Source organism: Heloderma suspectum, chromosome 12, assembly GCF_057233095.1.
Source record: "Heloderma suspectum isolate Gila_16-S chromosome 12, 16-S_ref, whole genome shotgun sequence".
NCBI classification, from domain to species: Eukaryota; Metazoa; Chordata; class Lepidosauria; order Squamata; family Helodermatidae; genus Heloderma; species Heloderma suspectum.
The window spans coordinates 25,176,565-25,203,633 of record NC_139469.1 but is presented as its reverse complement, the minus strand read 5'-3'; the positions used below and the strand labels follow the sequence as shown (position 1 = coordinate 25,203,633).

General features: G+C 50.5%; 2 protein-coding genes across 4 annotated transcripts in view; one reads left to right on the top strand and one right to left on the bottom strand.

Moving 5' to 3' along the window:
* Positions 1-25,943, top strand: part of STUB1 (STIP1 homology and U-box containing protein 1) — a 41,638-nt gene extending 15,695 nt beyond the window's left edge. Inside the window, exons 3-9 of one of the 3 annotated variants that reach the window (XR_014785587.1) lie at positions 306-471; positions 4,737-4,827; positions 7,689-7,745; positions 8,215-8,331; positions 8,835-9,025; positions 14,188-14,347; positions 25,587-25,943. Coding sequence is in view for 1 of the 3 variants with exons in the window: in XM_084818823.1 (XP_084674949.1) it covers positions 306-471; positions 4,737-4,827; positions 7,689-7,745; positions 8,215-8,331; positions 8,835-8,960 (557 nt within the window). In the remaining 2 variants the exon portion in view is untranslated. Of the gene's footprint in view, positions 1-305; positions 472-4,736; positions 4,828-7,688; positions 7,746-8,214; positions 8,332-8,834; positions 11,624-14,187; positions 14,348-25,586 lie in introns of those variants that run through there. The other 2 variants (XR_014785588.1, XM_084818823.1) reach the window with 2 other exon arrangements.
* The window catches only part of JMJD8 (jumonji domain containing 8), a 25,433-nt gene continuing 11,422 nt past the window's right edge, over positions 13,059-27,069 (bottom strand). Inside the window, exons 4-10 of the mRNA XM_084818824.1 lie at positions 25,344-25,392; positions 22,905-23,001; positions 21,832-21,900; positions 19,211-19,330; positions 18,060-18,127; positions 14,294-14,428; positions 13,059-13,426 (exon numbers count right to left, since the gene is read on the bottom strand). Of these exons, the coding sequence (XP_084674950.1) occupies positions 13,346-13,426; positions 14,294-14,428; positions 18,060-18,127; positions 19,211-19,330; positions 21,832-21,900; positions 22,905-23,001; positions 25,344-25,392 (619 nt within the window). The 3' untranslated portion in view covers positions 13,059-13,345. The remainder of the gene's footprint in view (positions 13,427-14,293; positions 14,429-18,059; positions 18,128-19,210; positions 19,331-21,831; positions 21,901-22,904; positions 23,002-25,343; positions 25,393-27,069) is intronic.

Here is a 27,069-nt window from a genome sequence, read left to right as displayed (position 1 = left end):
AACTGGGCACGATCGTCTTTCTCATTAGCTTGGCTTCAAGCTGCTTTCAGGAATACTGCCAGCAGATGCTTAAACAGATAGGAGCGCTTTATATGCTGGGCTGGCATTTTGGGTTCTCTAGGCTGAACATAAGAATAATACACTGGGGTGGGTGGGTGTGGAGGGATTTCGTGTCCCAAGCCAAGCCTCCAAAACTGGACTGGTGGCTTAATCTGATCCCTTGCATTTGGTGCAGATTTAGGAGAATTCCTACTCCATCTCCTTGACTTGATGCCACTTTTGTGTGCCTTCCCTCCCTGCCCCAGCCTACAACTTAGCCAAAGAGCAGCGACTGAACTTTGGGGATGACATTCCAAGCGCTCTGCGGATCGCCAAGAAGAAGCGTTGGAACAACATTGAGGAGAAACGGATCAACCAGGAGAACGAGTTGCATTCCTATCTCACCAAACTCATCATGGCCGAGAAAGAAAGGTATAACGGAGAGGGAGGGGCCGCCCAAGGTTGCCGTCGAGGAGGTGGAGAGGTCGTGGGGGGACTTGCAGGTCAAGTGATCGAAGCACTTCATATACCTTATTTGTACATTACATTTATTTTATTTAGAATCTTTGTAGGCCGCCCTTCAGGCCAGGAGCCCTCCCAAGGTGACTTACAACCAGAAAATTCATTATAAAAATAATTTAAAAACCTGATACAGTAATAAAACAGTGAACACTCATAAAAACAGCAAACTTAAAAACATCTGGCCTAGACACTTGCAAAAGCCTACAGTACAATTGCAGCTACAAGTCAGAATAGTAAAAGGTCATCAAGGAAGGCCAGAATAAGCAAGTTGTGGAGTAGAAATATCACAAATAATACTTATGCTCCTTGTATTGCTCTTACTGTAATTGAAGTTGTTTTTAATACTGTATTTTAAATGTGATTTTTAATATTTATATGTAAGCTGCTTAGGGATTTTATTACGTTTAGCTGGATATAAATATCACAAAGAAATGCCTGCGGTGATAGGGTCTGACAGACCCCTAATGACAATGGTGTTGTCTCTGGTAACACCAGAGGTGTTACCATGTGGGGCTACTGCGAAAAAGGCCCTTTCTCGTGTGCTTGCCCACCTAACTGCCCTCAAAGTTATTTCAGTAACCCTTGCAGCAAGCCTGTAAAGTATGCCAGGTCAGTTTTATGGTTCCCAAGTGGTTCCCAAATCGGCTGAAAGGTAGTCATTTGGCAGACCATCAGGGAAAGGGAACAGTTTTCTTTTTTCTGTTGAGGGCTGTGTTCCTTTGAGGGTATTCTGTCAGGGGCTGCATACCTGCCAAGGTCACGTCCGTCCGTCTGTCTGTCTGTCTTTTTTTCTTTCTCTCTCTCTCTCCCCCCCCCCCCCCGCCTCCTCCTCTCTGCCCAGCAGGCTCTTGGGGAGGGAAAAGATTGCTCTTGCCAGAGGTCTGAACTGATCACTTGCTGAGGGCTTTTGAAATTGGGTCAAGAGCTGTTTGTGGCCTTTAGGCCAGGAGTTGCCCACCCTGTTCAAATGTATTTGTGGCCGAGGTGAGATTTCAACCATGGACTTTAGGCTCACATACTCTTTGCCATTAGCTGATCATAACTCCCTTCCTCTCTTATGAGGTTATTCCATCCTGTTACATCATGTTAAATGGCTACTACAAGTCAGTATGCCGATGCTAAGCAGCCAAAGGGGCGTTTTCGCTCCATCTTGGAGATCATGGTGGGATGTTGAAGGAGGGTCTGAGGTTGCTACCAAGTGAGGCTTTTATTGTGGCATTATCCTGTCCCATTCACAGAATTTTACGGGGGATTCAGACAACGATAACTTCTACTTGTGACCCTCCTGTGTTTTCCCACCACCTCTTCTGCCTTTTTTTTCATTCCGCAAAAAAATTGTTAAGGAGGGAGAGCTGGAATTAACTGCACAGTGGCTTTTGATTGGTAGCACGAGGAAGCCCCCTCTGTCTGGAAGCCCCCTCAGATGCTCTCCAGATCAGCAGCTCACCTTGTGGTGAAAAGGTGTCACTTCAGACCAGCACGATTGTTGCATGAGTGGAAGCGTTCAAACTTCTGGAGAAAGTAGATAGGGAGACATTTTTCTCCCTCTGTCATAATAGTAGAACACAATCAGGATCATCCAATGAAGCTGATTGTGGGAGAATCAGGGCAGCTAAAAGGAAGCTGATTGTGGGAGAATCAGGGCAGCACAGTGTAACTATGTGCTGTGTGCTTCACACAGCGCATAGTTACACTGTGGAATTCACCACTGCAAGATGTAGTGATGGCTGCCAATTTGGATGGCTTTATCAACCCTGAGTGCTCATTGGAAGGCCAGATACTGAAGCTGAAGCTCAAATATTTTGGTCACCTAATGCGAGGAGAAAACTCTCTGGAAAAGACCCTGATGCTGGGAAAGACTGAAGGCAAAAGGAGAAGGGGACGGCAGAGGATGAGATGGCTAGATAGCATCACTGATGCAATGAATATGGACTTGAGCACGCTCCGGGAGAGAGCGCAGGACAGGAAGGCCATGCTATGGCTGTGGTCCATGGGGTCACGAAGTGCTATGGTCCATGGGGTCATGAAGAGTCGGACACGACTGAACAACAACAAAACGGGGGCTGGACAAATTCCTGGAGGAGAAGGCCATAAATGGCTACTAGTCCTGATGGCTGTATGCTACCTCAAGTATCAGAGGCAGTATGCCTATGCACCCCAGTTGCCAACCAGCTGTTGACCAAGAACCCACAAGTAGGACACGGGTGCAAGAACACCCCCCTGCCCATGTTCCCCAGCAACTGGTGTACATCAGCTTACTGCCTCTGACACTGGAGGTAGCACACCGAGTTTTCTCTTTGTGGGAAGGGTATGTGCAGGTTGTTTTGCATTGTTTTTAAATTCAATCCAACAATCCCCCCTCTACCCCCCTCACCATAGCCAGAAGTGGTACAATGTAGGAAAGATTTTGCCCCATTTTGAACTCTTAGACGAGTTTGTTAGTTTATTTAATGTATTTTATATACTGCCCTACTGGCAGATGCCCTTGGGGTGGTTTGCAATCATAAAAATCCCCAAACAACAAAGTAACAACCAAAACAACAAATGTAACCATGAGAATATCAAAATATTAAAGTGTTAAGCGTGCAATCCTATGCATATTTAGACAGAAAAAAGTCCTACAACTCCCAGCATGCCCCAGCTAGGCTGGCTGGTGCGTGCTGGAAGTTGTTAGGATTTTTTTCTGTTTAAACATGCATAGGATTGCACGCTCACAATATGAAAGAATCAGCAGTAAAGTTAATCATCCAAGCAACAGATAAAAGATTTAAATCCCTGCTGGAAGATGAAGGTCTTAAGCTGGCGTCTAAACGTATGCAGTGAAGACGCCTGGTGGACGGCCCTGGGAAGGGCATTCTACAGGTTGGCGGCAGGGGGGTACTACAGAGAAGGCTCTTTCCTTAGTAGCCACCCATCACACCATTGTGGGGGACAGCATCCAGAGCAGAAGATGGAGGGCTTGATGGGTCTAAATCAGCATGTTGAATTGAGCCCAAAGTATTATTCCCAACATTATTCCACAAATCTGCCTTGTGGGCAGGGCCACCCCACGCAGGAGGCAACCGATAACTTGGGGCATCGAATAATGTGGATCTGCCTCACACAAGGTCAGGCTCTTTGTCTGTCTGGCCCAATATTGTTGTCTTTGAGTTACCAGGGCTCCCCGGGCCCTTAAAGGGCAGATGGCAGGGATCGAAACTGGGGCCTTCTCTGTAAAGCACGAGCTCTGTCGCTGAGCTGTGGCCCCTTCTGATGCAGGAAGCTGCCTTCGCCCAGTTCAAGACTAATTGTCCATCTTGCCTGGTTGCCTGGCAGCTGCTTTCTGGGGTCTGAGGCAGAGGGGCTGTTCACACAGCATGCTAACCCACACTCAGGTTGAGTGTGGGTTGTTTTGAACCATGGGTTGTTCATTGAACCGTGGGTTAGCATGTTGTCTAAACGCAGCATGTTTTCCACGGAGTGGTTTATTGTGTTATGGGAATGCAGCAAGGGTGGCTTGTTAAATCGTGCCGTGTGGCTCGTTAACCACCCTGAACAACCCAACGTCAAACCATGGATTCTTGAGGTGGCTTGTTTGAGAACACTAAGCCACACTGTATGGTTAAGAAGTCACCCTGGCTGTGTTCAGACAACACGCTAACCCACGGTTCAGAAACAACCCACAATTCAAAACAACCCACACTCAATCACTGAGTTCAACCACTGTTGAGTGGTTGAACTCAACCACCCAACACTGTTCGCACAACACGGGTTAACGTGTTGTGTGAATAGCCCCAGATAAAAGGTCCCTCCCCGCACCTACTACCTGTTCCTTTTAAAACTGGTCTTGCTGAGAATTGAACCTGAGGGACCTTTGGCACACAGGAACAGCATTGGAAGCGGCCTTCTACTGAGCCAGATCCTTGGTCCATCTAGCCTGGTATTGTCGACACTGCTTGGTAGCAGCTCTCCAGGGTTTCAAGCAGGAGAGTTTTTTCCTGCCCTACCTGGAGACGCCAGGGATTGAACCCAGGACCTTCTGCATGCAAAGCGGGGGCTCCACCTCTGAACTGTGGTCCCTTCCCCAGTTTGCGGCAGCTTCCGATGCCCAAGTCGCTGGCTCCCCTTTATCGACAGCATGTTCTCATGTGCCGATGGCAACGTTTTCCTTCTCTCCCCCTCTGCTTCCCTTGCAGGGAGTTGGATGATTGTCGACGGGTGCAGGAAGAGGAGAATGTGGATGATAGCCGGAGCCGGGTGCAGCTGGCCAACATCGAAGCCAAACACGTGAGGGCCCATGTTAGTTTTTGCCCAAGCTTGGCCTGTCAGTGTAGGGCTGGGGTCTCCCACCACAGCTCCTGTGTGGATTAATGTGCCCACTGGACGCTGCTCCTGGTGCCTGCCAGGCTCCCTGTCCCTCCTAGCTTTTATTTCTCAAGATTTTTTTTTTAAATAATTAAACTGGGAGGCTGGCCTGCTGCAAAGCGAAGTCCTGCCCTCCAGTGCCATCTTTGCTTGGGATCAAAGGAGTGGCTTTGTGTGTTGAGGCTCAGACCCCCACCTCCGCCTCATCCTTGGGCTCCTGGGCGAGTGCCTTTTTCCTTGACGCCTCCCCAGTTTGCCTTCTGTGACGCGAGTGTGTCGGGAATGGGTGCCCCCACCCCACGGCAGCCATTTTGCGCAATGCTATCCAAATTCCAAATGTGCCCACCAGCCCCAAAAGGTTGGGGACCTCTGTAGAGCCTTTGTGGCGTTGGTGCTATGGAACCAATTGTGAAAGACGGGCTCTGGGCCTGTGCGTGTGCGTGTACGTTGCGCTTGCCTGTTCAAAAGGCAGTAAGCTGCTACCACTGCAATCTGTAGTGAGCTGCTTCCCTTAAGCAAGGATGTCCATCTGGCCCCGTGTTGCCTCTTCTGAGTGACAGCTGCTGTCCGGCAGGGATGTCAGAGGCATCCATCCGGGGAGGGGTGGGGTGAAGCTTTTTGAGCTTTGGTCAGCTCGGTCCCCCCGGACTTTGGCTTGCTTCCCCGCAAGATTGCCCAACTCGATCTGCATCGAGTTGGGCCAGCTCGTGGATTTCTGGTATGTTTTATTTGCGTAAAGCAATTTGCACAAATTAAGGTCAGAATTTGCACAAATTTGGGGCGCAATTGGCACAAATTACACAAACTGCAGTCGTAATTTGTGCAGATCTCAACCACAGTTTGTGCAAAGTACATGCGGAAATTGCATTTGACGGCGGGGGGGTGTGTGTGGAAAAGTTCCTGGATTTCAGGAACAGACCCCCAGCTCAGATCACAAATGCAAGCCAAGTCAGGGGCACCTGTCGGGAACCTGTCGGGCCCCAAAAGGGCTGGATTTTCCCTACTCTCCAGGCACCCGCTGCCTGGTCTCCATTTAACCTGGGACCTTGGTTGTGCAAAGCAGGCGCTCTACCCGTGAGCCACAGTCCCTGCCCAAGCCAAGAGCGCTGCTCTCCTCCACGGATATACGGGGGTGGCTTCCGCTGTTTCTTTGGTCTGTCTAGCCCAGTAATGTTTTCCTACCAACTGGCAGCTGCCTGAAAGTGGGGTTTCAGGCAGTTTCCCAGCCCTGCCTGAAGACTGACCCTGGGACCTTTGGCAGGCAAGGCAGGGGTGCTGCCGCCGAGCGGTGATTCCAGCCTGGGCTGCACAGTGGGAGTGAAGCTCCTTGTTCCCCTGGCTTTGGTGCTACATGCTGTAGAACAGCGCTGGCTCTCCCGTGTGCCTTGCAGTAACGAAGCAGGTGGGGAGGGGGCTGCCTTTGAGAAGGGCACTCCAGCCCATTTCTGCTGCCCAGGAGGACTGGAGGAGGAACGCAAGAGGAGGCCTGCGAGATCAGACCACAGGGCCATCGAGCTCAGCATCTGGGTTCCCCTAATGGCCAGCCAGATGCCTCTAGGACCCCCCAGCCCCCTGCTTGGCCTGAAGGCAGGAGCCCGCTCCTCTCGTTGGTCCCCAGCACCTGCTGTTTTGAACGGTATGGTGTCTGGACATAGCGGCTCTGTTGTGTCTCAGGGTTAAGAGCTGTTGCAGCCAGGCTCAGGGGCAGCATGCCCATGGCGGGCCAGTGAGCTGCAGTCAATATCTTCCCTGTGGGAGAAAGCGCCTCAAAAGAGGGACAAGCGCACTCCTTGCCTGGGTTCACTGCCCATATCTAACAAGGGAGGGGCTGTGGCTCAGTGGCAGATCGCACGCTTCGCATGCGGAAGGTCCCCATTTCGATCCCCAGCGTCTCCAGGTAGGGCTGAGAAAAACCCCTCCTGAAGCCCGGGAGAGCTGCTGCCGCCACTCACTGTCAACAGTACTGGGCTAGATGGACCTGTGGTCTGACTTGGTATAAGGCAGCCTCCGACGTCCTATGACAAGCGATTTGACCCAGCTGTAGCTAACTGCAGCTCTGCTATATATAATATAACTTCATTGTGTTGATATATTTTCCTGTTTTGTGCTGGGCCTCTGTTTCTTCCTGCTGAGGCAGCCTTCTGCAACTCGGCACCCTCCAGATGTGTTGGCCGGCAGTTTCCATTGTCCCCTGCCAGCACGACCATTGGCCCTGGGGATGATGGGGATCGCAGCCTGTATCCCCTTATCTTGGAGTAAGCTTCCAGGTTCTCTGAGCAACCCAGGTTATCGTATGTAAGAATGCAAGAGCACATCACACTGAAATGATCAGAGCAGGGTAATCGGTAGTTTCATTTGAACTGATCAGAGCAACGCAGTGGGCGGGCTCGCACGATCACGGAGCTGCCCCCGCTGGGTTTGGACGTCACAGCCACCCGGCAGCACTCGACCAGCACACACGGGAAGGGAAAAGAAGCCACCATGGCTTGTTCTCCCTCCGTGATCGTGTGAACCCACCCACTGTGTTGCTCTGATCACGGATGGACTTACTTCCCTTCCGTGATTGTGCAGACCCAGTCAGTATCTCTGGAGCTTCTTTCTGTAGCAATAAACGGTCACTGGGCTTCTCAGCTGCCCAAAATGAAGAGGGAGAAGATCCATTGACCTGTTGTAGATCCGTGAAGTGGGCCAGGAGGGGTCGGCCTGTTAGGCTGGCGATGGATCTTACTTAGGAGGGTGGCAGCTTGCAGGAGGCTGTGCTGAGGGTTCTGTTTCTCTTTCAGGAAAAGTACCTGGCGGACATGGACGAGCTGTTCTCCCAGGTGGATGAGAAGCGGAAGGTGAGGTGTGCCTAAGTACTCTCATGCTTACGAGCACAATTTGGGTGCTGTGCTTGACCTTTGCGCTTGATCGTTGAAGCCCTTGAAGAGAAGGCATCCCAAGGACTGTTCGCTCCCGCCTGCACCTACCCAGATTCTGAGATCTGCTCTTGGCACCATCCTTCATGTCCCCCCATTTTCAGGGGGAAGGGGGGTGGCGACCTGGGGTAGGGCCTTATCAGTGCTGGCGCCCCACCTTTGGAATGCCCTCCCTAGGGAAGCTCACCTGACACCAGTGTGGGTGTCCTTTCAGTTAAAACCTCTTTATTTGCCCAGGCCTTTTAGATGCTTTTCAGATCGGTGCCTTTAATCCTGCTTGGCTCTGGTTTGAATTGGCCATGCTTGCTGGGGATGATGGGAATCGATGTCTGCTTTAGCGGCTCATCTGTCTGGCCTGGATCACTGAAATCTTCTTTCTCCGTCGAGCCAGAAACGGGACATCCCTGATTACCTGTGTGGGAAGATCAGCTTTGAACTGATGCGAGAACCGTGCATCACGCCCAGCGGCATTACATACGACAGGAAGGACATTGAAGAGCACCTCCAGGTAACGGAGGTGTTCCGGCTCTTGGGATGTGTTGTGCTCATGCGATAGCACCGGGATCAGAGCAGTACTTACGGGGCAGTCTCCAGTGTTAGTCTTCCATAGAGTAGACCCGCCGAAATGAATGGGACTTCAGTTAGGCGTGACTAACTTGTCATTCATTTCCGTGGGTCTACTCTACGAGCGACTCATGTTACATACTACCAATGGCATCTTCCTAATGTAGGCAGACATGACTGCTCCTAGGGCTAGATGTATCTTTGCATGCACTTGTACATAATCGGAGAGAGCCTTTCACTTCCTAAGCCCCTCAGGCTTCATTGAAGGGGGAAAATAAGTTTCTAGCCCTCAGGGTTAGGAGGGTACATGCTCACTGCATTATGGGAATGGGGCTGATATATGCAGGTTGGTGGGCAGCGAACCTGACTGTGTTTTCAAGGAGTGCTGCTGGATGCAAAAGGGGCTACTCAGTTCAGACGCCCTCATGCTCTCTTCTGTGTTCTCAGCGCGTTGGCCACTTCGACCCCGTGACCCGAAGCCCGTTGACCCAGGACCAGCTGATCCCCAACCTTGCCATGAAAGAGGTGATAGATGCATTCATATCCGAGAATGGCTGGGTAGAAGATTACTGACGACCGAGCGGGGTGCGGGGGAAGAGGCCGGGCCCGCGGCTTCGTGGCGTTCCCAGCCATGGCAGGTGAAGGCGCACTGCGGACTGCAATGGACCGCTCTCTGAGCTAGCTGGGCCAGCACCATGCCTTACTCGCTGTCTGTCTGTGTCTCTCTTCCTGCTCTGGATGCCAGGGCTCCATTGGCTATGCTGAGGCAGGGTCCGTTGGCTTCCTGGCAGGCCAGGACGCAGAGAGTCTCTTCGGCTCCTCGCATCGGTCTGCTTCCGGGCCGTTTCCCAATACGGGTGGAAGCGAGGCTGAAGCCCTGGTCTTGAGGTGGCAGAGAAGGCCCGGCCACATTAAAGAAGCAAGGCGAGGAGGGAAGTCTGCGGCAGTACTTTTCCAAAGGCTGTGAAGGGCTGCCTCCGGCCTAAACGCCCTCCGGCACGTGAAGGACAGATACTCCGGCACTCAAACCACCCCCGACCTTCCACACAGCTCACTTTGTTTTCCCTCAGCACACGTCTTCCTCCTGTAACTCTGCTGCTGATGTGGGGCCTGGCCTCTGTGGTGAGCGAAGAGCCAGAAAGGCCGGGACCCCCCTGCCCCCCACCCCTAATCTCCAGCTTCGCTTTGAGCTGTCGTTTCTCGCCCGCTCTCTTGTCTGTACAAAGTTTTTGTTTTCTCGTTTCATTTTCCTGTCTGTCCAGGATAGCGGTTTGGTTTTTTGGCCTGTTTTCTTTGTAAATAAATAGCCACTCATTTCAGAATGGGGGGCGGGGGGTTGGAGCGGGCACACTGAAATAATTATTCTTCTACATTTGTTGACTGGAACTTGGGCTTGTTCAGGATATGCAGTTCACCTGTTTGTGTGTGTTTGGGGTGGGGGGAGCTGAGCCCCTTCTGGGCAGTTTTACCCATTAAACCACTCAGTGAAAGTTCGTAATTTGGGGGGGGGTTAATTAAACTCCCCCCTTTAATAACGACGGTATGTTTGGAAGCGTTTTTTGGCTGTGCAGATGTTGGCTCTTTAAAAGAAATGGCATGCAAGCCACCTCGCTTCTCTGCAACTTTGGCCATGCTGGTAAATAAATATCTGAGCAAGATGTACGAAAGAGCCTAATTTTTCACATTCGTTTATTGGGACTGTTCATACAACACGCTAACTCACATTCAGTGGTTGAGTGTGGGTTGTTGAACCATGGGTTGTCTGTTGAACTGTGGGTTAGCGTGTTGTGCGAACCTGGGACATTTTCTGCAGGGTGGCTTGTTAACCACGCATTATGGTTTGTTACCGACCCTGAACAACACAAGAACAAACTGTGGGTTCTCAAGGTGGCTTGTTCAAGAAAAATCAGCCACACCGCATGGTTAACAAGCCACCCTGCGGAAACTGTGCAAGACCAGTCATTTACTTGCATTTAAACTAAAACTCTGCCTTTCCCCAGGCACGCAACTGTATTATTATTACAGATGGGACCTGCAACAAGAAGTTGCAGTTTGGAGCTTAGTGTGCCAGTCATGCCCTTTCCTGGTATGCTCCATTCCTCCCTGCCCTATGGTCAGCATTATGTGTCCATGCCCAGTCCTCATTGGGTTCGGGAGGGAAATGTAAAGTGTGTTTTTTTAAAAAAAAAATCCTTACCTTGTAATTCCTTTAAGCGTGGTAATACCTCCCTCTTGTGTGTGGATGGTGCCGTCTTTGGCTACATACGGTTCCACAATTGGAAGATGAATTTGCTATTTTAGTAGAGAGTAGCCTTCCCCAACCTGGCACCTTCCAGATGTGTTGGACCACAACTCCCATTATCCTCTGCCAGCAGGAGGAAGGCTGGTCTAGTGGATCCACTGGGAGAGGCAGTTGGTCTTTGTTTCTGAGGCCCATCCCTCATTTAGCCCGCACCCTCCCATTGAGTCACACTCCTTCCCTAAAGGCACAAGCCTATAATGCTAGATGGTTAAAAGTGCCTCGGAGCATGTCCAGCGTGCCTTTCTTCACCAGTGAGCAACTGCAACCTGTTTGTTATACATTTAGACATCAGGATTAAGGAGCGGGGCCTCTTTCTGTGTGCCAGTGTTCAGAGCTCTTGCGCAGGCCTGAATCCCACTGTCTCGCCCCTTTAAAATGGAGTGCAACTCACTTATTTATGCATTTTTCCATTCCTTTTTCCCTGCTCCCCCCCCCCCAATGGGCTAGGATGCTTTTGTTACGACAGCCACTTCACAACAGTTTAGTGTTTTGAAACAGATTTTAATCCAAAAATAAAAGTCTAGAGTGACAAGAAACAGTAGCAACTACAATTCATTGTGAGCCAGGCTCCTGTTTTCCAACCCGCTTCTATTGGAAATTGGTCCCTTTGTGCTTTTCTCCCCTCCTCCCTGCATCTTTTCTTAGGACACCAGCATGAATACAGAGCGACAACCAAACCTTGGACTGGCGAATGCAGATGGCAGAGGGGCGCAAATCCCTTGTTAATCTCTTCCCCCGGCTTCCCAGAGCTGTTCTCTGTGGAATGGGGATGCAGCTTCCACCCCACTCACACGCATCTTTTCCAGCTGGAGTTTTGCAATCCAGGAAAAAAGACAAGGAGCAAAATGGGTGGGGCTTGGAAGTGTATAGTCACCGGAAAGCATCCCAAGAGCTGTAGGATTTTGCCCACGATCTTAGCGGGGGGGGGGGGGGGGGGGGGGGGGGCTCACTGAAAGCTGCTGTTGCCCCGCAGCTGTTGGGGCTCTGGTGACAACAGAGAAAAAAAGGGGTGTGCTGGGGGCGGATCAGTGGAGGTCTTGGATTGGCAGGATCCAAAGCGACTTCATTTCGCAGGCATGCCCCCGACCGGGAAAGAAACTACACAGCCTTGGAACTGGCCTAGTGAAAGGGGGTAACACCCATCTCCCACCCTGTTCAACATGAGCTGAGCAGGGTTTGGATGTGGTTATTCTATTGCCACGGACACTTCCCCATCCAGCCCTCTGTAGGATTTACTCTGTGAATAACTAAACCCAAACCAGAGTTTGCAGGATGGACAAGTTGGATGAACCCATGAGGAAGAAATAGGCAGAGGAAATGTGAAATCAGCTTTTTGCACAAGGTTTTTAGAAACCTTGGGAACTGGAGGCTGTGCTCCTGTGTCTCACATGAGCCTGAAATCTCAAAATTTGGCTGGTGAAGCTTTTCTTGGCAGAGAGGTATGGGATAGGAAGGGAAAACAGCCACCCTTCATGGGTTATACTTCTGCACATCAAGCTGATGTTACGTGCAGGAGCAGAGCCTTTTTTAAAAAAAAAAAAAAGGTAAAGTTGCCAACTCCAGATGAAAACAACATTGCAATGTCATATTTTAATCAGAGGTGATGACTTGTAAACAGACTACTTAATTCCACCCAAACCGAGGCCTCTGCAGTTTTCAACTCTGTCATCAACGTATTTTACATGGAAGTAATTTGAGTTTCCTTCTTAGTAAGTAAACGGAGGATTATAAAACTTCCTTAAGGGTGAGTTGTTTACACAGAGAGGTCATCAGGAGGCCAGAAATGCCTCGTTCTTTATCCGTGCAAATGCCCCTCTGGGGAGTGAGACGAATGTAATGGTGGATGAGCAGCAGGGGTAATTATGGGGTGTGCTTCCCGCTCCCCTGCTGGCAGTGCTTTTTCAAGGGTCAAATGAGTCTGCTGCAGGGCCAGCTCTCTTTTAAGCACCTGAGAAGCAAGAGTGTGGGGAACATACTTCCAGGGAGAGGGGTTGTGTGTGGGAGGGTTACGCACCACTCCTTCTCCCCTAGCAGAGGCTGATGGCTCTGACATCAGTGGGGTGGCGGATCTGCTCCGGGTTTCAGACAGAACTCTAAAGGAGCTATCCAAGGTGCTTTGCAAAGCACCTTGGATAGCTCCTTCAGAGTTCTGTCTGAAACCTGGAGCGGATCCGCCGCCCCATTGATGTCGGAGCCACCAGCCTCAGCTGCTCTCCCCTACAAATCACAACAACCCCACCACTTTTGTAGATGTTTGGCAGAGACGCCGCTTTCCAGAGCAGCGTCTGCTGCCGAATGCCTAGTTCGGCCACGATCCATCTGTGCATTTGCATTTATACAGCAAGAGTGCTCCGTCAGGATCTTTTCAGTTAAGGCGGAAGCAATCTGCATGAAGCGATCGTGGCCCTTCCTCAAGAACGCAAGTCCGCTGCGAATGCCGACGAGCGCTACGTTATCTGTCAGAACGTGGCCAGTGGTCTGCCAGCAGACAGGCTCGCCTCCTCCCCTAATCCTGTGCTGTGCTCACAGGAGGCTGGCATAGCCCCACAGTTGCTAGCCCAGCCGCAGAGGTCCACTAAGAAATCCGGTTCCTTTGTATGGAGCTGCGGGGGAAATGGCAGAAGTTCTGAGGAGGAGGAGGCACCGTCTGGATCTGCTACGCCAGGAACGTGGAGATGAAAACGCTGGTTTCCAGGTTGAGAGTCGCATGCCACCAGCGGTCTGGGAAGTACAGGACCTACACAGAAGGCAGGAAGGAAGGGAAGAACGAGGCCAAGTACTGTAGAGCAGGGGTGGGCAGAAGGCTGTTCTCGACGCTTGGGATGTCAACTCCCAGAAGCCCCTGCCAGCATGGTCAATGGTCTCAGGACTGCTGGGAGTTGGAAGTCCAGAACATCCAGAAATCTACTTTCTGCCCACCCCTGCTGTCGAGGGGCAGGGATACTGCGCCTGGCTAAAGTTAGGACCCACTGATTTCAGCTGGTCTACTCTGAATATGACTTAAGGCTGGATCCAGCCCACTGGGTTGTTGAGATGATGAATTCTGCAAGGAACACACACACGGCCAGAGCTGCGTACAGGGTGCTGGGAAGTGTGGCCGCACCTTTGCTGTGGACTGGTTACAGACAAAAAGAGCTCCCGCTGGCCCCCGGCAGGGTTTCAGTGTGAGCACGGCAGGCGCCCGCGTGTGGCACTGGAAACAAGAAGAAAAACAACCCAGCGAGGCGGCAGCTAAGTTGCAGGACGTTTGCTCGGTTTCAGTCTTCCCCAACCTGGCGTCCTCCAGATGTGTTGGACTACAACTCCCACAATTCCCAGCCATGAATTCCAAGGGGTGGGCATTATCTCCATGCCCCCTCGCTGCATTATTTAGCGCACCTCCAGCTACGGGTAGGGTGGCCAGTTGAAAAAGAGAGGGCACTTTAGAGGGTCTTTTCTATTCTTCTAACCATGATTAAAGCTGCAAGAACCCGGTCCCTTTTTTTTGCATCCTGCCAGCTGAGCCCGTTGGGAAGGGACAGGCTGTAAGCCCAATTGAAAAACAAGGACTAATCAGGGCGACTCCAGATGCTGGGCGGATGAAGCACTGCATCCTGCGACTTACCTCTCCGGGGTTAATGGTGCATTCTATCGGCCTCTCCCACGGCGGCAGAAAAGGGTATGTATCCAGTAACCAGGACAGGGTTGTTTTGTTGGGGTGGAACTCTGGTGTTTTCTCTGGGGGATACAAGAACCAGTGCTGTGGAGATAAGATAGGCTCAGCTGGTAGGAAGCCTAACTTTTCCTTCCTTCCCCTGCCACTGCAAGGTAGGATCCAATACCCCCCGCCCCAGAAACCCTCACCCCGACGTAGACCAGGGCATCAGGCTTGGGCGATTGACTTTGTACCCCCCCCCCCCGAAACCCACACTCAGACATAGACCAGGGCATCATGTACCCCGCCAGAAACCCACACTCGGATGTAGACCAGGGCATCATGTACCCCATCCATGTACACACACCCCCAAACCCACACCCAGATGTACACCAGGGCATCAGGCTTGGGCAATCGACTTTGTTTCTTACTAGAACCCAGAGGCCTCCCAACCAGCAGTGAAGTGTAAAATACTACCAGCAGGGAGGTATGGAAGCCAATGCAAAACACTGACTTGGGGGGGGGGGGGACAACACTGCTAATTACCTACAATATTTCTTCCAGACACCCCCAATCTCCCCGCATCCCCAATGAGCTTGCCACATACAGATCTATATCTGTGTTACCACAGATCAACGACGCAATCACCACACCACCACTCAAACTGGACAGCAGAGCTGCACTAAGACCTGGTCAAAGGCAACGGACAGATGTAGGGATGTACGAAAGTCACTTACCTTATGACGAAATTGATTCGCGGTGGGGGGGAGGCGCTCTGTCCCTCCCCCCGAAATTCTGGCTGGGGGGGGAGGCGCCCCGTCCCTCCCCCCTGAAATTCTGGCCGGGGGGGAGGCACCCCGTCCCTCCTGCCGCGAATCCTGGCTGGCTGGGAACGCAAATGGCAGCGGCCGTAGCCGCCGCCGTTTGCGTCCCTGCAGTCAGCCGTGATGGGCTACGTAAATGTTTACGTAGCCTATCACGGCTGAGTAAAAAACAAACAAACCGCACGTACACAAATGGCGGCGCCCATGGGCACCGCCATTTGCGTTCCTTATTTTGGCACGTCTAGTCTACGTAAACATCTACGCTATTTGCGTTCCCCTTATTTTCGCCGTAGTCTACATAAATGTTTACGTAGACTAGACGTGCCAAAATAAGGAACACAAATGGCGGTGCCCATGGGCGCCGCCGTTTGCATACGTGCGGTTTGTTTGTTTGTTTTTTACTCAGCCGTGATAGGCTACGTAAACATTTACGTAGGCTATCATGGAATTTTTTAAAAATCTAGCTGTGATAGACTACGTAAATCGTTACGTAGCCTATTACTTTTTTTTTTTACTGGAAATGGCAGCAGTGGCAGCCGGTCGGAAGACCGGCCGCCGCTGCCGAACTGTCGCTGCCAGAGCCGCCGCCAGGGAGATTCGCCCAAGGTAAGTCCCGTCCTGGGGGGGGCGGGCAGACCGTTTCGCCACCGATTTCGGGGGCCGAATGTGCTGGCATTCATCCTCCCCGAGATTCGTGGCGAAATTCTCTGACATCCCTAGACAGATGCTCCCAGTTTATATTGGGGAACAGCGAGGCACGTGGTCATCCGTGGCACAGAACTGTTTGCCGTTGCTGCTTTTGCAGTTTCCGAAACCGTTGGACGTTGGAAACCCTTTGGGATCGGCTGCAAATCTACCAGCAGATCCCGATCTAACTTCTGCCCACCATAGTAGACCAGAGTGGGGCAGCCGCACAAGTAAGCAGCTCAAAGGACTTGACCAAGTGGGGAAGCCAAGCCACAGACTGCGGGAGTAGGCAAAAAGACCCTCTGCCGTTTGAACAAGCGGGAGATCACTTCCTGTCCCCAAATGGCGGCCCAATGGTGGCCACGTCAGTCTGATGCTCCGTTGCTGCTGCCTGTGTTATAATGGTAAAACCAGGGCTGGCCCAACTTTGCTGCCTGAGGCCAAGAATAAGATGGCTCCCGCTCCCGCTCCATGTACAGAAGCCGACTGGACTGTTCCTTCAACACTGGCCAATGAAGGGCATCCTCCAGTGCCCTCGAAGGCAGCAGGATAGCTCAGGGGGCACAGAGCAGGCTGCTGGGCACTCTCCTCCAACGCCTTGCTGCCACCTCCTAGAAGCTGCCGCCTGAGGAGACCACCTCACTCTGCCTAATGGTAGGGCCGGCCCTAGGTAAAACCTACCTTGGCTAGAACATAGGAACGTAGGAAGCTGCCTTATACCGAGTCAGACCTTTGGTCCATCTAGCCCGGTATTGCTGACGCTGAATGGCAGCGGCTCTCCAGAGGTTCAGGCAGGATTCTTTCCCTGCCCTACTTGGAGATGCTGGGGATTGATCCTAGGGCCTTCTGCGTGCAAAGCCGGGGCTCCACCACTGAAGTATGGTCCCACCATACATATAGACCACTGCATCACTGTCATCTCCCACTTTAGCATCAGTCTCACACAAATAAGGGAGGCTCTTGTGAGGTTGTGTCTCGTGTGGAAAGGCCCTTGAGGAGCATTCAATCCTGGTGAACACACCTCCCGTCTCAAACGAGACCAGCCAGGTACAGGTCGATCATCTCCGTGAGAACGAGGCCATCATCACCACTCTTTCTGCTCCATCTCTGAGCTGACAGCAAATTATCTGAAGCATGCGGAATTTGTAGACAGTGTGTAACTGACTTGGAGACTGTATACACCACGGGTCTTGTACTGTATACACCAGGGGTCCCGTACTGCACTGGTCTTGTACCAGGGGTCTTGTACAATAGGCGTCCCCAACCCCTAGGCCAGTACTGGTCTGTGGCCTGTTAGGGACAGGGCCGCAGTAGCGGTGTGGGAACCCCCCCTTACCTTGGGTCCGCGGGGGGGGGAGGCGATTCGTCCCTCTCCCCAACCCCGGAATCCTCGCCGGCCCTGGCCAGCTCCGCTCCGCGGTGAGTCCACAGACCTGCCAGCCGGCTCTGGCCCTGTTCTTTGCAGTAATAGCCTATTACTGTAAAGAACAGGGACATAAACGGCGTCCGCTATGTGGACGTCATTTATGTCCCAGCGGCCAGAAGTCCTCCCCCAGCCGGAGCCAGCTGGCAGCTCCATGGTGATTCCAGGGCCAACAAGGATTCCGCGGGGGGGGGGGGGGGCACAGATTCCCCCCCCCCCCGCGGACCCAAAGTAAGGGGGGTTCCCACACCCCTACTGTGGCCTGGTCCCATCCCCCACCCCTGGTCCATGGAAAAATTGTCTTCCACGGACCAATCCCTGGTCCCAAAAAGGTTGGGGACTGCTGTTGTACATGACATACTGGCTTGTAGACTGTATACACTAGGGGTCTCCCACATTTGTGTTCACATTTGGAATTTTGAGAGTTGTGGGCACTCTCACAAAATAGCTGCGACAGTGGGCATCACTAAACACCTCTTTCCCAGAGGGCAAACTAGTGAGACACTAAAAGAAAAGTAATGTGCCCAAGAAGTAATGTGTACACGGCGAGAGGTGGGGTCTGAGCTCCAAAACACAAAACCACTCTTCTGTACCTAAATAAAGATGGCACTGGAGGGCAGCCTTTTGCTTTGCAGCACGCCAGCTTCCCAGTTCACAAAATACTTTTTTTAATTAAAAAAAAGAAATTAAATAAAAATCAGGAGGGCTGCTGAGAGAGGTGTCCATGGGCACCATGTTGGGAGACCCCGCACACCATAAAATGGATGGATGGATTAATGGTAATTCCATCCCTGGCACTCACCTTCCTGCCAAAGATCACCTCAGAGTACCCAGGGCCATGCCAATGGAAGGGCACCCCTGAGCCAGACCCTGTGAAAGATCAGGGGAGAGAGGGCAGAGAGGTGGGGAGAAAGAGGGAGAGATTAGAAAGGCCTCAAGAAGCATTAACACTGAGGGGTCATCTCGCTTCCAAAGGGCTGGGCAACTTACATAAAGGGCCATGGGCCACTAAATTCCTTCAGTGGTAGTCCCACTTTATTCATTTAAAATACCTTTATATTGCCTGTCATGTAGAACATTGTACAACAATGAAAGTACAATATAGCTATACATTAAAGCTAAAGCAAAGTAGAGCCACCTCACAAATCAGTAGGCCATGAACTAAAAATCAAGTCAGCAGGCATCATAAATTGGCACTGAGCTCACCCAGCGTCCCCCTTGTTAGCAAAATCCTTCCCTTATCTCTGATCTGTCCTGTCTCCCTTGCTAGTGCTTGCGTTGGCGCTAACAAGGGAAGTCCAAAGAGAGACCGGAAATAAGGTGACTTCCCCTTGCGACTGCTAGCAAGGGAACGCCCACGGGGTGGAGGGCAGTACTTGTGTGTACACGGTGGGAAGTATGGATGTGCGTGTGCGTGCAGCACCCTAGCCAACACCCAATGCAGCCCTTGGGGCCGAAACTGTTATGCACCCTTGTGATATATGGTTAATGTGGCAAACCAAGATTCAGGTTTACATCAGTCTAGAAACCAGCGGAAATTCACAGATATGCAAACTTCACACAGACTGGGTTTGCACAACGCGCTAACCCGCACTCAGTGGTTGAGCGTGAGTTGTTGTTGAACCGTGGGTTGTTTGTTGAACTGTGGGTTAGTGTGTTGTCTGTACCCAGCAGTGCGGCTTATTTTCCTCAGACAAGCCACCTTGAGAACCCCTGGTTTGTTGTTGGGTTGTTCAGGGTGGTTAACCAGCCACACTGCATGGTGGACAAGCCACCCTGTGGAAAACATCTTGGGTTCAGACAACACGCTAACCCACTGTTCAACAAACAACCCACACTCAACCCCTGAGGGTGGGTGAGTGCGTTGTGGGAACAGCCCCACTGTGATGTGATCCAAATACACACCAAGTGAGCCCAGGCCCACCTCTCCCCTTGAATATACTGGTTACCGACCAGCAATCCCAAAGCTGTAGGCCCCAGTGGTGCCTGGGATCCGGAAAGGCGGGGGGGTGTACTTCTGGAGAAGAGGCCCCCACTCGGTGAAGTTATTGTCCCCAAAGAAGTAGAGTGTTTCTGAGGGGAAGAAGAGAAAGAGGGTTAGTCCTTCCACGGCACAGATTGTTCTGCAATACCTTGAGCTAAAGACTAACAACTGTAACGCCGGCTGAGCCTGCCAGAGGCTAACGCCTCCTTGGTCAGATGTGCGGGCAGCAAAGACGTTAGACGTTATAGCACAAGTGGACTGTAGAAGTCAGACCTTATCTGGAGGCTTCCTCTGTCCAGTTCTGGGTGCCACACTTTAAGGAGGACATACACTAAATGGAACAGGTTCGGAGGAGGGCAATGAATGGACAGGTATGAGAAATAAGCTGAAACATCATTCCCCAACCTGGTGCCCTCCAGCTGCTTTGGACTACAGCTCCCATCAGCCCTTGCTAGGACGGGTGGAAGTAGAGGTCCAAAACATCTGGAGGGCACCAGATTGGGGAAGGGTGGGTTGGAGGAACGACATGTATTTGTTGTTATTATCGTTTATTAAATACACACATCGCTTCCCCACTCCTAAAAGCTCGAAGCAACTTACGACAGAAATTCATGTTCAATCTACCAGGGAAGTGGGGGGGGGGGGGACACAACGACAACAAAGTCCATAGGAACCATAATCGGCACAATAATCGGTGGTTCTGCTGACCGGATGGAGGGTGCTCAACCTGTTCTGGATGAGGCTGCCCTCCCCCTGAAGGAGCAGGTCCGTAGCTTGGGGGTCCTCCTGGAACTGTCTTTGTCACTTGAGGCTCAGGTGGCCTCAGTGGCACATAGCGCCTTCTACCAACTTCAGTTGGTGGCCCAGCTACGCCCCAATCTCGGCAGGGATAGCCTGGCTTCAGTTGTCTACACTCTGGTAACCTCCTGGTTAGGTTGCTGCAATGCACTCTACAGGGGCTGCCTTTGAAGACAGTTCGTTCGGAAGCTGCAGCTCGTGCAAAATGCAGCAGCAAGATTGTTAACAGGGACCAGGAGGTTCGAACATATAAGACCAACTCTGGCCTGCTTGCACTGGCTGTCTGTATGTTCCCAAGCCCAATTCAAGGTGCTGGTTTTAACCTATAAAGCCCTACATGGCCTGGGACCACAATACCTGACGGCATGCCTCTCCTGAAATGAATCTACCCATACACTACGTTCAGCATCTAAGGCCCTCCTCCAGGTGCCTCCTCCAAGGGAAGCTCGGAAGGCAGCAATGAGGTAAAGGGCTTTCTCAGTGGTGGCCCCCTATCTGTGGAACAAGCTCCCTGATGAGGTCTGGCTGCGCCAACATTATCTTTTCGGTGCCAGGTTAAGACCTACCTCTTTTCCCAGGCATTTGGCAGCACATTATGAGTTTTAAATGGTCCTGGATGTGTCTTTAGTTAAGTTTGATAGTTCAATGATGTTTTTAATTATACGTTGTTCGGGTGCTTTTATGTGCTTTTTTGTAAATGGCTTTTAAACTTTTTATACTGTATTTAATGTTTTAACTTTTGTAAACCACCCAGAGAGCTTCGGCTATAGGGCAGTATAAAAAATGCAATAAATAATAATAATAAATAATAATACAAATAAAAATAAACACACCGTAAAAACTTAAATCTAAAAACAATAGAGTAGGAAAAATGTTCATCCACAAACAAACGAAATTGCCCCCCGCTCACAGCCTATCCTGAACATCACAAAAACAGCCCGACACAATTGGGCCATAACTAATAAGTTATCCCATTTCTACTGTTGTTACTGAGCTGAACGTCGTTTCCTTTCAGTGTTCTTTCTAGTTATTATTATTTATTAGTGTCATTATTGTGGCGTTTTGTGGCTTTACATCTTAGCGTTGATCTCTGTTGAAAATGTCTTTGCTGCAAGCTGCCTCGGGACGGCTGTACCTTAAAAGGCGGCCTACAAATATTTTTAAAAATAAAAATAAACACCAGCCTGAAGAAAAGACAGGGAGAGGGAGTGCAATAGCACCCTTCAAATACCTGAAAGGCTGTTGTACAGAAGTGGGCAAAGACTTGCTCTCTGATGCCCCCAGGGCAGGAGCAAATCTAATGGGCTTAAGTTACAGAACAGTAGATCTGGGTTGAACAGTAGGTAAAAGCAGTCCGACGAGGGAGCCGATCGCATGCAACATGGGGTGGGGAACCTCAGGCTCATGGGCCAAGCCTGCCCTACCTGGGTCCCAATTCAACCTCCCTGCTTCTGGGGTTCCCCAGAAGGCCACACCCCCTTCTCGTAGCCCAACCTCCTTTCCCTCGACCACCAATCGTTCGATGGTTTCGCAGCATAGTGCAGTTATTTCCCCATTCTGAAAGGTCGAAATGCCTGTCCTAAGGCTTGGTTACTGGCAGGAAAAGCTTTAAGCTACAATATGCCAGGATTTGTTCACACACACCCCCTTTTGCCTTCTGTTCCACCCACCACTGGAATGTGGCCCCCCAAAGCTTCTCTGAAATGGAATTTGGTCCCCGAGAGCTGAAGGAGGTTCTGCACATCTGGGTTAAAGGAAAAAGCAGTCCGGAGGCATGAAACGTCCAACTCACCACTCCCCAGCGAGTCGATGTCCTGTGGCTCCAGAAACTGATCCACATAATCCTGGAAGGGCAGGTCAACTGCAACCAGGAAACAGGGCTGATAAGAGCATGCAACAGCCTTTGCATCTCCCTTAGAGCCCATGTGGCAGCTTCAGCCATCTTCACAACCGTGAACCAGACGGTGGCCGTTTTATCACCACGGTAGGATGGGCTGCTTCCTGCTGGTCCACAGGCTGCAACTTCAGCTGAAACCATCCCTTCGCCCAGCAGTTGCCACAGCCTCCCACCTCTGAGGGACTGAACTGCTTTTGAGAAATTAGCTCGAGATGGTATCAGTAGCTTGATATATGTAATGGGGAGAAGAGAGTCTCGCTAGAGGTAGGGTGTGTGTGTGTGTGTGTGTGTGTGTGTATATACATACATATCTATATGCATATCCATATGTACATAGAGAAGGCTGTTAATTCCTTCCCTCGTTCTTTAATTGCAGCCGCTTGCCCTCATCCCATCCCACTCAGTAGAACAATAAAATTGACTAGACCAGACTCCAAGCAGCTTCTGGTCCAGTCAATTTCACTCTTCAGGGAAACAAAAGAGTAGAAAAAGTTCTTGAAATTAGATACGGGGACAAGCATTCGCAACCTTAATTTTTGTTAAGCCCTTAAGAATCTGTTTTAAAACGGTTACAGATGTGAAACCATGTGTTACTTCTTTCAGTGTTATCCACTAGAAAGGACTAGAAAGGCCTTTGGCTGGATCCAGCATGGCTCTTACGTTCAGTTCTGCACACGTGCGCATGCACACGCCCACACACATACATACTGCGCTTTTGAAGAAGTTTAGAAAACTGGATTGCAGCTTTAATTATTATTAACATTTAATAAGAACATCAATAATCATGAAGGTCTAGGCATTCATAATATAGCATAGCATATATTAACCCGATACAAAATATATACAATACATAATATAGCAGATTTGGACCAAGCTGTGTGTGTGTGTGTGTGTGAATTTGCACCCTTCTACCCGACCCTATTCTGGCCCCTGCCAAGAAAAATGTCTTGGTGACCAGTCCACCTCACCTTTGCGGTAAGAGTAGGTGTTAGCAGTGCTGAGACGGACCGGGCGGTCCCCAAACATGGCTAGCAGCTTGTGCTTGGTACACTGAGCCCTGAACTCCTGCAGGCACAGAGAAGAGGGTGCTGGAATGAGCAACAGGCAGTAGTTCAAACCCAGGAGAGAGAAAATTACTGGTTGAAAAGCCACTTAACAGTTAATGCATGTAGAGAGTTGGGGTGGTTTTGGTTTCACTTTTGCCTGCTTACTTTGCCAGCTTTAGTTGTGAGAAAAAGACGCCTATTAATGTTAAGTAAAGCTCCTGTTTAAAGCTTGCACTTGTCTTCTGTCTCAAGTGTGGTCAGACAAAACTTACCCTGAAACAAAGGATCAGGAAGTAGGTAGCTCAAATCACCCCAATCCAAAACTCACCCTAGTTATGAAAAAAAGATGCAATCTCTAGATTCCAGGTGCAAAAGACAACTGACCTCTGGTTAGCCTGTGCTAGAGCAAAAAACAGGGGATTTCATGCTCTGGCTGTGAGATTCCCCAGAGTTATATGGCTGCTCACTGCCGCAACCTTTCCTAACCTTGGATCCCCAGATGTTGATGGACTACAACTGCCATCATTCCAGACCACTGGCCATGTCAGCTGGGGATAGTGGGAGATGTAATCCAACATTTGGGGGCCCAAGCCTGAGAAAGGCTGTGCTATCAGGTGACAGGGTGTTGAACTAAATGGACCGTTGGCCTCTGACCCATCAAGGCAAGGATTAGGTTCTTAGTGGAGTAGGGCATCACAAAAGGAATCGCTCCCTTGCTTAACTTTATTCTGGCCACAGAACTTGGGGGGGGGGGGGATCAGGAGATGTGCTGCCTTCAGGGTGCTCTCCGTACTGTTTCTAGGACAGGAGGAGGCCACCAGATCCATTTCTGCGAGTGGCACTCCCTGATCTCCACCCACTGTCTACCCAGTTGGCAATATCCATCTTCCTTCTTCCCACAGCCCCTGTCTGTAGTTTTGGGGCTACTGGAGGAATGGGCAGGCCTATAGCTCAATGACCGAGCACCTGCTTTGCATGCAGAAGGTCCCAGGTTCAATCCCTGGCTTCTACAGGTAGGCAGGAAAAGCTCCTGCCTGAAACCCTGGACAGCCGCTGCCAGTCAGTGTCAACAGTACTGGGCTGGATGGACTCATGGTCTGCGAGTCTGCACGTCACACTAAGCCACCCTGAGAATAAGCTACCACAGGTTTGTTGTTCAATCGCTAAACTGACAATCAGGTGCTCTGCGGCTTTCCATAGCTTGTTTCCCCCTTCAGTCCTCCCACCAGCTCCTGGCATGTATCCCAGGTACCTTTGTGGCAGAACTCCTTATTTCCTCAGTCCCTACCTCAGCACCCTTTCTGCAGCTGGTCTGCTGGGGCTGCCAGCTACTGAGGGAAACTCCACCCCACCCCCTGACATCAGATCACCAAATGGAATTAATTTTATGAGAAAACAAACTTAAAAAAACAAAATCAGGGCTCTGCGCAAGTGTGCAAGACCGCCTGGCCGCTATTTAGCCCAGCATAGCGATGTCCCCCTCTTGTCAATGTCCTTGTCAATTGCATCCTCAGCTTCAGTGCTTGCCCTGCTTGCAAACACCTTTTTAAAAACAAAAAGCTGCTTCATATACTACCAATTTCATCTGCCTGAAAGGCTCCTTCTGCAGCTCCCAGCCACTTTTGGCTCCCCCCGCCCCCCTCCATGCTCATGGCTTCCCTCCACTGGTCTCCATTGTTAGCCGTCAGATACACGTATGGGTTATAGAGCAATGACGGGGTTAATAAAGATATGCAAATTTCAAGGTAAAGACATGCAGTTTTCAAGGCAGAGCAGGGAGTGAGGGGGATTGGCAAAGATAGCAAATTTCAAGGTAAAGAAATGCAAATTTCAAGCCAGAAAAGTGAGGGGGATCAGGAACTATACACAAATTTCAAGGCAGAGCAGTGTGTGGGATTCGTAAATATACATAAATTTCACGGCAGAGCAGTAAAGCAGAGGGGGAAATAATGCAAATTGCATAGTTGTGGACTTTCGAATGTGCACATTTGCGCAAGACCATTTTTTAAAGGTTGTGAACGCAGTGGGGACGCTCTCAGTTGTGCTTTCTTCTCAATTTTTAGGTGCGCAGGGCACTGAGAAGGGATGAGGGGGATGGCTGCAGCACTAGTGAGATCTTGAGGAGCGGCAGGGGCTTCTCCGCTCTTGCCAGGCGGCTCTCCAGCTGTTCCAACAACCCACAATGAAGTCACCCTGCCAGGTTCAGACATAGTGACAAGCCACCCTGAACAACCCAACAACAAACCATGGGTTCTCAGGGTAGCTTGTTCATGAAAAATAAGCCACCCTGTGGAAACCACACCAGGTTCGGGCGTCTTCTTCCTAACATTTAACCCAAATCTATGGTATGGGGACACTCACCGAGTTGTCTGTTATTCCCTGGAGTATAACTGGCCGAGAGAAGGCATACCTGGGAAATGAAGAAGCGATTTAAGCATTACGTATTAAATAGCAAACAGTTCCTTATCTGTGTTTGTTGGTCACACAGCTCTTGGGTAGCATGAGCCTTCCTGTCCTCTAGAGGGTGACACACAGACACCGACATTTTTCTTTCTGGCACAGAAGTAAATAAATGACTTTTTTAATTGTTCATTTTGTCTCTAGTGTCGGTGCCCATCTCACGCCTAAGCCTCTTATCACAGCTACTGGGAGGTTTTAAAGTATTCTAACAGACTGAAGGCAAAAGGAGAAGGGGACGGCAGAGGATGAGACGGCTAGATAGCATCACCGATGCAATGAATATGGACTTGAGCACGCTCCGGGAGAGAGCGCAGGACAGGAAGGCCTGGCGTGCTGTGGTCCATGGGGTCACGAAGAGTCGGACACGACTGAACGGCTGAACAACAACAACAGAACTGGTGGCAGCAGAAGGGTCAGCTTAACGACTGAACAACAACAACATGAATGTGATTTATAAATAAATAAACAAACAAACAAACAAACATATATTGGGGGTGCATGCTCAATTTTTTTTTTTTACTGATAGGGGTGCGCGATCAAAAAAGTTTGGAGACCACTGGCATAGACTACTGCAACACATTCTATGTGGGGCTGCCCTTATTTCTTGATTGATTTAACTTATATCCCCCCTTTCCACCAAAAAGTGGTGCTCAGGGCAGCACAGATTAAAGTCCAGATTAAAAACAAAAGCTGAATTAAGACATAACGCAAAAACAAATACATTAAAAATACCATTAAAAATACCACAACAACAGAAGAAATAAGCAGCACCAACCGATTAAAAACCCCTTTGGCAATGGGCCAGCTGACATGCCAAAGGCCTGAATAAAAACGCCTTTGCCCACCAGCGGGAAGACAACAGAGGGGGAACCACCTTAGCCTCCCTCAGCAGGGAGATCCAGAGCCTTGAAAAGTGTTTGGAAACGGCAGCCAGCACAAAAACGTATTGACTGGGACAAGGTGATCAGGACATCAGCTGTTACAACAGCTGGGATTGCTTAGCTTAGGGGGAAAAGGGCAAATAAGGGGAGACATGACAGAGATCTACAAAATTATGCATGGCGTGGAGAATATGGATAGGGAGACGTTTTTCTCCCTCTCTCATAATACTAGAACCCGGGGTAATCCCATGAAGCTTATTGGTGGGAGATTCAGGACAGAGAAAAGGACTTCTTAACACTGCATATAGTCAAACTACAGATCTCACTTCCATAAGATGTAACGATGGCCACCAATTTGGATGGCTCTGAAAAGGGGTTAGACCAATCCATGGAGGAGGAGGAGGCTATCAATGGCTACTAGTCCTGATGGCAATATGCTGCCTCCAGCATCAGAGGCAGTGAGCCTATGTACACCAGTTGCTGGGGAACATGGGCGGGAGGGTGCTGTTGCACTCATATCCTGCTTGTGGGTTTCCCATGGGCAGCTGATTGGCCATTCTGTGAACAGAATGCTGGACTAGATGGACCCTTGGTCTGATCCAGTAGGGCTCTTCTTATGACATATTATGGTTTCTAGAACCAATTCAAAGTGTGGCTTGGGAAATGGGCGCCTTGAAGGCAGCTTCCATATGTCCCTCCCTGCACGCTCCGTTCATGATCCACATGATCCCTGATCCACATTTCTT